Source organism: Leuresthes tenuis, unplaced genomic scaffold (assembly GCF_036924035.1).
Source record: "Leuresthes tenuis unplaced genomic scaffold, fLeuTen1.0.hap1 SCAF_12, whole genome shotgun sequence".
In the NCBI taxonomy this organism is placed as follows: Eukaryota; Metazoa; Chordata; class Actinopteri; order Atheriniformes; family Atherinopsidae; genus Leuresthes; species Leuresthes tenuis.
The window spans coordinates 34,499,987-34,513,779 of NW_027325366.1; the positions used below are offsets into that span (position 1 = coordinate 34,499,987).

Sequence of the window (13,793 nt, forward strand, 5' to 3'; positions counted from 1 at the left end):
TTATGACAAAAAACACGCTTACAAATGTATGACAAAAAATACATGCAGACAAACACGCTTACTAATGTATGGAAAAAAACAATGACAAACACGCTTATTAATGTATGAAAGGCGTGGTCGGTGGCTTAGGTAAGCAGACGTCCCATATACAGAGGCTAGTCCTCGGTGCAGATGAAAGAATAAAGCAGACAAACACGCTTACTGTATGAAAAAAATGCAGACAAACACGCTTACTAATGTATGGAAAAAAACACGCTTAAAAATGTATGAAAGAATAAAGCATACAAACACGCTTACTAATGTATGAAAAAAATGCAGACAAACACGCTTACAAATGTATAAGAAAAAACATGCAGACAAACACGCTTACTAATGTATGAAAAAAAACACGCTTAAAAATGTATGAAAGAATAAAGCATACAAACACGCTTACAAATGTATAAGAAAAAACATGCAGACAAACACGCTTACTAATGTATGGAAAAAACAGGCAGACAAACACGCTTACTAATGTATGAAAAAAAACATGCAGACAAACACGCTTACTAATGTATAAGAAAAAACATGCATACAAACACGCTTACTAATGTATGAAAAAAAACAAAGACAAACACGCTTAAAAATGTATGAAAGAATAAAGCATAAAAAAGCATAAAAAACACGCTTACAAATGTATGAAAAAAAACATGCTTAAAAATGTATGAAAGAATAAAGCATACAAACACGCTTACAAATGTATGAAAAAAACATGCATAAAAAACACGCTTACTAATGTATGAAAAAAACATGCAGACAAACACGCTTACTAATGTATGAAAAAAAACATGAAGACAAACACGCTTACAAATGTATGAAAAAAACATGCAGACAAACACGCTTACTAATGTATGAAAAAAACATACAGACAAACACTTACTAATGTATGAAAAAAACATGCATACAAACACGCTTACAAATGTATGAAAAAAACATGCAGACAAACACGCTCACAAATGTATGAAAAAAAACATGCAGACAAACACGCTTACAAATGTATAATAAAAAACATGCATACAAACACGCTTATTAATGTATGAAAAATACATGCATACAAACACGCTTACAAATGTATGAAAAAAAACATGCAGACAAACACGCTTACAAATGTATAAGAAAAAACATGCAGACAAACACGCTTACTAATGTATGAAAAAAAACATGCAGACAAACACGCTTACTAATGTATAAGAAAAAACATGCATACAAACACGCTTACTAATGTATGAAAAATACATGCATACAAACACGCTTAAAAATGTATGAAAGAAACATGCAGACAAACACGCTTACAAATGTATGAAAAAAACAGGCAGACAAACACGCTTACTAATGTATGAAAAAAAACATGCAGACAAACACGCTTACTAATGTATAAGAAAAAACATGCATACAAACACGCTTACTAATGTATGAAAAAAAACATGCAGACAAACACGCTTACTAATGTATGAAAGAAACATGCAGACAAACACGCTTACAAATGTATGAAAAAAACATGCATAAAAAACACGCTTACTAATGTATGAAAGAAACATGCAGACAAACACGCTTACAAATGTATGAAAAAAAACAAAGACAAACACGCTTAAAAATGTATGAAAGAATAAAGCATAAAAAAGCATAAAAAACACGCTTACAAATGTATGAAAAAAAACATGCTTAAAAATGTATGAAAGAATAAAGCATACAAACACGCTTACAAATGTATGAAAAAAACATGCATAAAAAACACGCTTACTAATGTATGAAAAAAACATGCAGACAAACACGCTTACTAATGTATGAAAAAAAACATGAAGACAAACACGCTTACAAATGTATGAAAAAAACATGAATACAAACACGCTTACAAATGTATGAAAAAAACATGCAGACAAACACGCTTACTAATGTATAAGAAAAAACAGGCAGACAAACACGCTTACTAATGTATGAAAAAAAACATGCAGACAAACACGCTTACTAATGTATAAGAAAAAACATGCATACAAACACGCTTACTAATGTATGAAAAAAAACATGCAGACAAACACGCTTACTAATGTATGAAAGAAACATGCAGACAAACACGCTTACAAATGTATGAAAAAAAACAAAGACAAACACGCTTAAAAATGTATGAAAGAATAAAGCATAAAAAACACGCTTACAAATGTATGAAATAAAACATGCTTAAAAATGTATGAAAGAATAAAGCATACAAACACGCTTACAAATGTATGAAAAAAACATGCATAAAAAACACGCTTACTAATGTATGAAAAAACATGCAGACAAACACGCTTACTAATGTATGAAAAAAAACATGAAGACAAACACGCTTACAAATGTATGAAAAAAACACGCTCACAAATGTATGAAAAAAACATGAATACAAACACGCTTACAAATGTATGAAAAAAACATACAGACAAACACTTACTAATGTATGAAAAAAACATGCATACAAACACGCTTACAAATGTATGAAAAAAACATGCAGACAAACACGCTCACAAATGTATGAAAAAAAACATGCATACAAACACGCTTAAAAATGTATGAAAAAAACATGCAGACAAACACGCTTTACTAATGTATGAAAAAAACATGCAGACAAACACGCTTAAAAATGTATGAAAGCCGTGATCGGTGGCTTAGTGGGGTAAGCAGACGTCCCATATACAGAGGCTAGTCCTCGGTGCAGTTGGCCCCTGTTCGAGTCCCGAACCGGACGGCCATTTGCTGCATGTCATTCCCTCTCTCTGACCTGTTTCCTGTCTCTCTCCACTGTGCTATCAATAAAGGCACTGAAAAGCCCAAAAAAATACTTAAGGAAAAAAAAAATGTATGAAAGAAACATGCAGACAAACACGCTTACAAATGTATGAAAAAAACATGCATAAAAAACACGCTTACTAATGTATGAAAAAAAACATGCATACAAACACGCTTACTAATGTATGAAAAAAAACATGCAGACAAAAACGCTTACTAATGTATGGAAAAAAACAATGACAAACACGCTTATTAATGTATGAAAGGCGTGGTCGGTGGCTTAGGTAAGCAGACGTCCCATATACAGAGGCTAGTCCTCGGTGCAGATGAAAGAATAAAGCAGACAAACACGCTTACTAATGTATGAAAAAAATGCAGACAAACACGCTTACAAATGTATGGAAAAAAACACGCTTAAAAATGTATGAAAGAATAAAGCATACAAACACGCTTACTAGTGTATGAAAAAAATGCAGACAAACACGCTTACAAATGTATAAGAAAAAACATGCAGACAAACACGCTTACTAATGTATGAAAAAAAACAGGCTTAAAAATGTATGAAAGAATAAAGCATACAAACACGCTTACTAATGTATGAAAAAAAACATGCAGACAAACACGCTTTACTAATGTATAAGAAAAAACATGCATACAAACACGCTTACTAATGTATGAAAGAAACATGCAGACAAACACGCTTACAAATGTATGAAAAAAACATGCATAAAAAACACGCTTACTAATGTATGAAAGAAACATGCAGACAAACACGCTTACAAATGTATGAAAAAAAACAAAGACAAACACGCTTAAAAATGTATGAAAGAATAAAGCATAAAAAACAAAGACAAACACGCTTACAAATGTATGAAAAAAAACATGCTTAAAAATGTATGAAAGAATAAAGCATACAAACACGCTTACAAATGTATGAAAAAAACATGCATAAAAAACACGCTTACTAATGTATGAAAAAAACATGCAGACAAACACGCTTACTAATGTATGAAAAAAAACATGAAGACAAACACGCTTACAAATGTATGACAAAAACACGCTTACAAATGTATGACAAAAACACGCTCACAAATGTATGAAAAAAACATGCATGCAAACACGCTTACAAATGTATGAAAAAAACATGCAGACAAAAACACGCTCACAAATGTATGAAAAAAAACATGCATACAAACACGCTTAAAAATGTATGAAAAAAACATGCAGACAAACACGCTTACAAATGTATGAAAAAAACATGCAGACCAACACGCTTACAAATGTATGAAAAAAACATGCAGACAAACACGCTTAAAAATGTAAGAAAGAATAAAGCATACAAACACGCTTACTAATGTATGAAATAAACATGCAGACAAACACGCTTACAAATGTATGAAAAATACATGCATACAAACACGCTTACTAATGTATGGAAAATACATGCATACAAACACGCTTACAAATGTATGGAAAATACATGCATACAAACACGCTTACTAATGTATGAAAAAAAACAAAGACAAACACGCTTACTAATGTATAAGAAAAAACATGCAGACAAACACGCTTACAAATGTATGAAAAAAAACAAAGACAAACACTTACAAGTGTATGAAAAAAACATGCAGACAAACACGCTTACTAATGTATGAAAAAAACATGCATACGAACACATTTACTAATGTATGAAAACACATGCAGACAAACACGATTATTATGTATAAGAAAAAACATGCATAAAAAACACGCTTACTAATGTATGAAAGAAACATGCAGACAAACATGCTTAAAAATGTAAGAAAGAATAAAGCATACAAACACGCTTACTAATGTATGAAAAAAAACATGCACACAAACACGCTTAAAAATGTATGAAAGAATAAAGCATACAAACACGCTTACAAATGTATGAAAAAAACATGCATAAAAAAACATGCTTACTATTGTATGAAAAAAACATGCAGACAAACACACTTACTAATGCATGAAAAAAACATGCAGACAAACACGCTTACAAATGTATGAAAGAAACATGCAGACAAACACGCTTAAAAATGTATGAAAAAAACATGCATAAACACGCTTACAAATGTATGAAAAATACATGCATACAAACACGCTTACTAATGTATGAAAAAAAACAAAGAGAAACAAGATTAAAAATGTATGAAAGAAACATGCAGACGAACACGCTTACTAATGTATGAAAAAAAACATGCAGACAAACACGCTTACAAATGTATGAAAAAAAACAAAGACAAACACGCTTAAAAATGTATGAAAGAAACATGCAGACGAACACGCTTACTAATGTATGAAAAAACATGCAGACAAACACGCTTACAAATGTATGAAAAAAAACAAAGACAAACACGCTTAAAAATGTATGAAAGAAACATGCAGACAAACACGCTTACTGATGTATGAAAAATACATGCATACAAACACGCTTACTAATGTATGAAAAAAAACAAAGACAAACACGCTTACAAATGTATGAAAAAAAACAAAGAAAACACGCTTATTAATGTATGAAAAAAACATGCAGACAAACACGCTTACAAATGTATGAAAAAAAAAAGACAAACACGCTTACAAATGTATGAAAAAAAAAAGACAAACACGCTTACAAATGTATAAGAAAAAACATGCAGACAAACACGCTTACTAATGTATGAAAAAAAACAAAGACAAACACGCTTAAAAATGTATGAAAGAAACATGCAGACGAACACGCTTACTAATGTATGAAAAACAAAATGCAGACAAACACGCTTACAAATGTTATGAAAAAAACATGCAGACAAACACGCTTACAAATGTATGAAAAAAACATGCATAAAAAACACGCTTACTAATTGTATAAAAAAAAACATGCAGACAAACACGCTTACTAATGTATAAAAAAAAACATGCAGACAAACATGCTTACTAATGTATGAAAAAAACATGCAGACAAACACGCTTACAAATGTATGAAAAATACATGCATACAAACACGCTTACTAATGTATGGAAAATACATGCATACAAACACGCTTACTAATGTATGAAAAAAAACAAAGACAAACACGCTTACAAATGTATGAAAAAAACATGCAGACAAACACGCTTACTAATGTATAAGAAAAAACATGCATACAAACACGCTTACTAATGTATGAAAAAACCCTGTAGACAAACACGCTTACTAATGTATGAAAAAAAACAAAGACAAACACGATTAAAAATGTATGAAAGAAACATGCAGACGAACACGCTTACTAATGTATGAAAAAAAACATGCAGACAAACACGCTTACAAATGTATGAAAAATACATGCATACAAACACGCTTACTAATGTATGGAAAATACATGCATACAAACACGCTTACTAATGTATGAAAAAAAACAAAGACAAACACGCTTACAAATGTATGAAAAAAACATGCAGACAAACACGCTTACTAATGTATAAGAAAAAACATGCATACAAACACGCTTACTAATGTATGAAAAAACCCTGTAGACAAACACGCTTAAAAATGTATGAAAGAAACATGCAGACAAACACGCTTACAAATGTATGAAAAAAAACAAAGACAAACACGCTTAAAAATGTAAGAAAGAATAAAGCATACAAACATGCTTACTGATGTATGAAAAAAAACATGCAGACAAACACGCTTATTAATGTATGAAAAAAACATGCAGACAAACACGCTTACAAATGTATGAAAAAAACATGCATAAAAAACACGCTTACTAATTGTATGAAAAAAAACATGCAGACAAACACGCTTACTAATGTATGAAAAAAACATGCAGACAAACACGCTTACAAATGTATGAAAAATACATGCATACAAACACGCTTACTAATGTATGGAAAATACATGCATACAAACACGCTTACAAATGTATGAAAAAAAACAAAGACAAACACGCTTACAAATGTATGAAAAAAACATGCAGACAAACACGCTTACAAATGTATGAAAAATACATGCATACAAACACGCTTACAAATGTATGAAAAAAAACAGACAAACACGCTTACAAATGTATAAGAAAAAACATGCATACAAACACGCTTACTAATGTATGAAAAAAAACATGCAGACAAACACGCTTAAAAATGTATGAAAAAAAACATGCAGACAAACACGCTTACAAATGTATGAAAAAAACATGCAGACAAACACGCTTACAAATGTATGAAAAAAACATGCAGACAAACACGCTTACAAATGTATGAAAAAAACATGCATAAAAAACACGCTTACTAATTGTATGAAAAAAAACATGCAGACAAACACGCTTACTAATGTATGAAAAAAACATGCAGACAAACACGCTTACAAATGTATGAAAAATACATGCATACAAACACGCTTACTAATGTATGGAAAATACATGCATACAAACACGCTTACAAATGTATGAAAAAAAACAAAGACAAACACGCTTACAAATGTATGAAAAAAACATGCAGACAAACACGCTTACAAATGTATGAAAAATACATGCATACAAACACGCTTACAAATGTATGAAAAAAAACAGACAAACACGCTTACAAATGTATAAGAAAAAACATGCATACAAACACGCTTACTAATGTATGAAAAAAAACATGCAGACAAACACGCTTAAAAATGTATGAAAAAAAACATGCAGACAAACACGCTTACAAATGTATGAAAAAAACATGCATAAAAAACACGCTTACTAATTGTATGAAAAAAAACATGCAGACAAACACGCTTACTAATGTATGAAAAAAACATGCAGACAAACACGCTTACAAATGTATGAAAAATACATGCATACAAACACGCTTACTAATGTATGGAAAATACATGCATACAAACACGCTTACAAATGTATGAAAAAAAACAAAGACAAACACGCTTACAAATGTATGAAAAAAACATGCAGACAAACACGCTTACAAATGTATGAAAAATACATGCATACAAACACGCTTACAAATGTATGAAAAAAAACAGACAAACACGCTTACAAATGTATAAGAAAAAACATGCATACAAACACGCTTACTAATGTATGAAAAAAAACATGCAGACAAACACGCTTAAAAATGTATGAAAAAAAACATGCAGACAAACACGCTTACAAATGTATGAAAAAAACATGCATAAAAAACACGCTTACTAATTGTATGAAAAAAAACATGCAGACAAACACGCTTACAAATGTATGAAAGAAACATGCAGACAAACACGCTTAAAAATGTATGAAAAAAACATGCATACAAACACGCTTACAAATGTATGAAAAAAACAGATACAAACACGCTTACTAATGTATAAAAAAAACATGCATACAAACACGCTTACTAATGTATAAAAAAAACATGCATACAAACACGCTTATAAATGTATGAAAAAAAACAAAGACAAACACGCTTAAAAATGTATGAAAGAAACATGCAGACAAACACGCTTACAAATGTATGAAAAAAAACAAAGACAAACACGCTTAAAAATGTATGAAAGAAACATGCAGACAAACACGCTTACAAATGTTATGAAAAATACATGCATACAAACACGCTTATTAATGTATGAAAAAAAACAAAGACAAACACGCTTAAAAATGTATGAAAGAAACATGCAGACGAACACGCTTACTAATGTATGAAAAACAAAATGCAGACAAACACGCTTACAAATGTATGAAAAAAAACAAAGACAAACACGCTTAAAAATGTAAGAAAGAATAAAGCATACAAACATGCTTACTGATGTATGAAAAAAAACATGCAGACAAACACGCTTATTAATGTATGAAAAAAACATGCAGACAAACACGCTTACAAATGTATGAAAAAAACATGCATAAAAAACACGCTTACTAATTGTATGAAAAAAAACATGCAGACAAACACGCTTATTAATGTATGGAAAATACATGCATACAAACACGCTTACTAATGTATGAAAAAAAACAAAGACAAACACGCTTACAAATGTATGAAAAAAACATGCATACAAACACGCTTACTAATGTGCCTCAGACGAGAAAAGCTATCTTTAATCTCCATACCAAACTCCAGAACAGCCATCGAGCGGTGGAGGGAGGTTATTGTAAAAACATCTCACCCAAACCTCGCTGTCAGCTGAATATCTATCATTACCTTTGACCTTAAACCTGTCCATAACACACTGCTGAGCCTGAAATCAAGTTTAAATGACTTTGGACCTGTGGGAACAAAACTCCTTTCCCATGTTCACAGGAAGTTCACATAAAATGGTGAGCAGTGAGCTTATCCCCAGCATGTGGGGAAAACAGGTGCACGCACACACAAACACGCTAACCCTGGAAACATTGATCAGTTATTTTTCCAGCAAAATTTCATTTTATTGCACTTTGATATGAGATTCTACAAACTTGATTTCCACTGATAAGGTTGGAAAAACATTCAGCTTATGATTTCAATAAATCAAATGTAGAACCAATAACATTAAGCTGGATCCAGATAGTAACATGTGACCCTGTAGAAACCCACAGAAACCCATTTCTCACCTGATGTCAAACTGCTTTTTCCCTCCTATAATTTAAACTTTTCACATCAAACATTTCTGCCTTTTAGTCTAAAATATTTCAGCAATGAATAAAACATTGTGAACTATTATTTCATGAAGATAAAATTGAATGAATGGAAGCAAAAATAGCATAAATTAAATCTTAAATAACATTAAACGTGATGCAGATATTAACTTGTGTATAAACCCAGCAAAGCTCTAAAAACAGACAGATTCTCTCCTCATTCCTCAGTCTGCTTCGTCTACATGGCAGAAGAAGGTTTGATGTCTCGAGGAAAAATGTCCCAAGGATCCATCCCCGGAGCGAGATTCTTCCAGTCGGGCTGAAGAGGAGGATTGTTTAAAGCCATCAAGCAGCCCAACCAGAAGCACTGTGAGGTCAGAGGTCTCAGAGTCACCATCACATCCTTTGAGTACTGACCTCCATGTTCGGGGACATGAGTCTGTGGAGGAATGGTTCAGTGTTCAGTTCATTGTTCAGCCTGAAGTTTGGTTCCTTTAGCTGTAACATGTGCCTCACATACCTGTAGAAGGTCTTCTTTGGTGCTGTGGTACAGAGCCATCTGCAGATTCTGAATGGTTAGCTGTCTGTACTCTTTAACCTGGGACACAGGAAACATGCAGGTTACAGACGTCTAATGACACAATCTGCTTTAATGATCCAGTTCAGACAACAGTCCTACAGCACAGAACCTTCTGAGGTCCACTGTTGGAGTCGGTCAGTCCAAACGCCTCTTCTATCTGCTTCTTCTTTTTCTTCATTTCCTCTGTTGCATCTTCAAAGGTTTTCTGGAAGGATCAGTTTCAAGCTTTATACCAAAGATCCACACTCACTGGAATTCAAAGTTGAACTTGGACAGGAAGTCAAGGAATGAACCGAGTGACGTTGCTTCAACAGTGTTACTGTACCTGAAGCAGAGCTTGGGCTGACTGTGGGTTCATTTCAGTGGCCTTCAGATCATCCTTGATCTGAGGCCACTGCAGCAGTTTCAGCCTGTCGTACATCTCTGTCAGTCTGGTTTTACTGACTGGGCTGTTAATGCTCTCAGTGTCTGCAGCTTTTATTGAAACAGCCAAATCTGCTGCCAGTCTGTTCAGATAGAAAATATAAAACATGACAGTGGAGACACTTTGCATGTGACAAACTGCTTTTGTCGCCCCAGATATCTGTACGTAGATTACCTCTCTTTGAGTGATTTCAGTTCTTCCTCTTTTCGTTTCACAGCAGACCTGGAAGGGAGATGCAGAGTGTGAAGTAGCTTTAGCTGTAAGTAGCTGTCAGACCAGCCTGCTCGGTTATCCTAACAATGAGACGGGCTCCAGGTTGTGGTGACCACACCTCAGTTAAAGGCTGAACACAGACCCCTATTCACTCCCTGTTAGTGCCTCAGAAACGAACGGCTGCTGCTTGGAGCAGTCTCAAAAGCACGTAGAACAGAGTAAAAAATGATGAGAAAAGGAAGGAGAGTTAAAAAGAAAATGTAGGACAGAGTAGTAACATGTTCAGTGGTTTCAGTGAGTCGTCTTGAACAGGAGTCTTTGTTCAGTGAATTGATGGCTGCTGCATCGGTTGCTTTATTCAGCTCTTATTGTATCCACACACTGTTCAGCTTCCTGTCTCACTGAAATAAACTTCAGAATAACATTTACCTTTCTTCTTGAAGTTTGTCCTTGTAGAAAGTCTCCATCTCAGTCATGCTGTTGGAATATAAACATCATGGTGAAATGCCATCATAACGCAGCATTAATGGTAAAATGAGTCGGATGGCTGGCTGTAAGATCCATAAATCCATCATAGATTTGAACAAACCTTTCTTTGTGTTCACGTTCACGTAAATGCAAATTTATTTATAAATGTATTGAGGATTTTTTGTACAATGTATGTTGATGTACCTTGCAGAACCGCATGAGCCAATCTGGCACAACACAATTAACTGCACATTTTTTGTCATTGCCTGAGTTTACTCTGATTTGCACTGGATTGAATCAGCCAGGGATGCGTAGTCCGGACAGTAGCTGCTGACAGACAGCCTCAAGCACGCTTCCAAATGATCGTCAGTCATGGTTGAGCGGTGCTTGGACTTAATGATGTTCATGTGAGAAAAGGCTGACTCACATAAATAAGTGGAGCCGAATAATGCAGTCAAGGAGGTAGCACATTTCCTCATGTTGGGATACTTTTATCTCTGAGTAAGTTCCAGAACTGTCCATGAGCTCTGGACTTCAGCTCAATGTCGGCTCGCAGTGATCCTCCACTCCAGAGGAGTTCAGGGGAAACAGCGTTGCAACCTTTGATGCGAGTAAATCCACTTCGACATCATCCCGAAAAGGATAGCACATGAATGTAGCGACTGGCTCGAGCAAAGAAAAGCCTTGAAAGTGTTTGTCAAACTCTGAGAGAAGATTTTCAATCTGCTCGGTGTAGCGTGCATCCAGTTTCACACAGGCCTTCCCTTGCATCTCCAGCTCTGACGCCAGCTTCTGGAAGTTTGCCAAATCATGGCGCTGCAGCTTTGAGAAGAGATGTCCCATCTTTCGTTTGAAAGCATTAACTGAGCTGATCATATTGATCACTGTTTTGTCTTTTCCTTGCAGCTCCAGATTGAGGTCATTCAACATGTTTGTCAAATCGGTTAAAAATGCCAAGTCTAACAGCCACTGACCGTCACTTTGTTGCTTGTATTCTGCATGGCTACACGGAAAAACTCCTCAATCTCCGGACAGAGCTCTCGAAATCTTTGAAGGAATTTGCCTCGACTAAGCCATCTCACGTCAGTGTGCAGCAACAAGTCAGAGTGGTCGCAGTTAGCCTTCTCCAGATGTGCAGGGAGGAGATTGGGGTATAGGTCGATAATTAGCCAACAATTCCGAATCAAGAGTAGGTTTTTTAAGTAAAGGTTTAATTACAGCAACCTTAAAAGTCTGAATAACATTTACCTTTCTTCTTCGAGTTTGTCCTTGTAGAAAGTCTCTATCTCAGCCATGCTGTTGGAATATAAACATCATGGTGAAAACATTTGAAATGACTTTGCTGGAGTTTGAAAACATTTTTCCATCACCTTCACATTCAGGAACGTGCTGAACAGCATCTATACATTCAGCTGCAATGGAGTAACTAAAAACCAGCTGAGGTTGGTGGGATGTATCCAAGCAGACCTTTTATACCTTCTCAGTCAACTTATTTCTTTTTTTATTGGGAACACCCAAAAATACTTTAAAAATAGGGCTTGAAAGAAGAGCTTTCTTTGTCTTTCATGTGGAAAACCAGCTGAGACCAGAAGCTGCATATTTTACAGTTATATGTGACATGATGAATGAAGTTGGAATGATCATCAAATCAAATATAGATACTGTGATTTGGACTATGTTGTTTCTGCTGTTTGATTATACAGTACCTCTGTCTGAGGGACTTCAGTTCTTCTTCTTTTTGTTTTAGAGCAGAACTGTGGAAAGAAATGTTGTCTGTCAAAAAGCTTCAACAAATACTGAAACATCAAGAGAATCAAGTTTATACAAATTATACAACATGGCAAATCAACAGATGAGTTATTATCAGCACACCTTTTTTCTTTTCCCCACTGTATAATCACCACCTTAATGTGGGCTTTGAGCACCCCCAACATCCTGAGCGCTGGGCTGTCAGGGACGTTGGCCCCTGCTGGGCCGTTCCAGGATAATTTGGTCTCACGGAAGGGATCAGACTAAAAGGGATTCAAAGGCCTTGATGGAGTGGCCCCAGACTTCGAAAGTCACCTCGCTGAGAATAGAGGAACCGGGTTCCTCCTTGGAACCAGACCTGGTGGGAAGCTCACCAGCAAGCATCAGTAGGACTTCAATGCCCATGTGGGCAATGAGAAAGTGACCTGGAGGGCCATGATTGGTGAGAATGGCCTTCCTGACACGAACCCAAGTGGTGTTTTGTCATCTCAACTCATCATGGATTGTTCATGAAAACGCCATGGTCAAAAGAACGCTGGTTCATAAGTGTACTTGGTACCAGCCCACCAGGCCACCATCAATGATAGACTTTGCAGTTGTATCATCAAACCTGTGGCCATCTGTCTTGGAAGAGGGGGAAAAAGCTGATCCCCATCTGGTGGTTAAAGACCACTGAACAGACCTGCTAAGCCCCAGTGAACTGGGAACATATGGTGGAGACCCTTGTCTGGGAGATCATCTACTAATACTGCCAGGAGCATTTTTCTTACCTTTCAGGGGAAGTTGGGGACATAAATTCTGAATTAACCACATTTAGGACCTCCATTGTGGATGTGTCCTCCAAGAGCTGTGGCCACCAGGTTGTTGGTGCATGTTATGGTGGCAACCAGAGGATCCGCTGGTGGACACAGACACTGAAGGAAGCCATTAAGCTGAAGAACCAGATGACCCAGGGGGTCTTCTGGAGCAGCTGACAACTACTGAGAGGCCAAATGGGCTAAGG

At 35.2% G+C, this 13,793-nt stretch overlaps 1 protein-coding gene across 1 annotated transcript; it reads right to left on the reverse strand.

The window, feature by feature from the left end:
* Positions 1-9,173: 9,173 nt before the first annotated feature.
* On the reverse strand, positions 9,174-11,176 carry LOC140319809 (uncharacterized). The gene is made up of 7 exons (XM_072397596.1): positions 11,163-11,176; positions 11,003-11,050; positions 10,535-10,582; positions 10,262-10,442; positions 10,046-10,141; positions 9,877-9,954; positions 9,174-9,795 (listed from the first exon to the last, which is right to left on the reverse strand). Exons 2-7 carry the CDS (start codon positions 11,047-11,049, stop codon positions 9,595-9,597), a joined length of 651 nt encoding a protein of 216 aa, XP_072253697.1. The 5' UTR covers position 11,050; positions 11,163-11,176; the 3' UTR covers positions 9,174-9,594.
* Between the last annotated feature and the right edge of the window lie 2,617 nt (positions 11,177-13,793).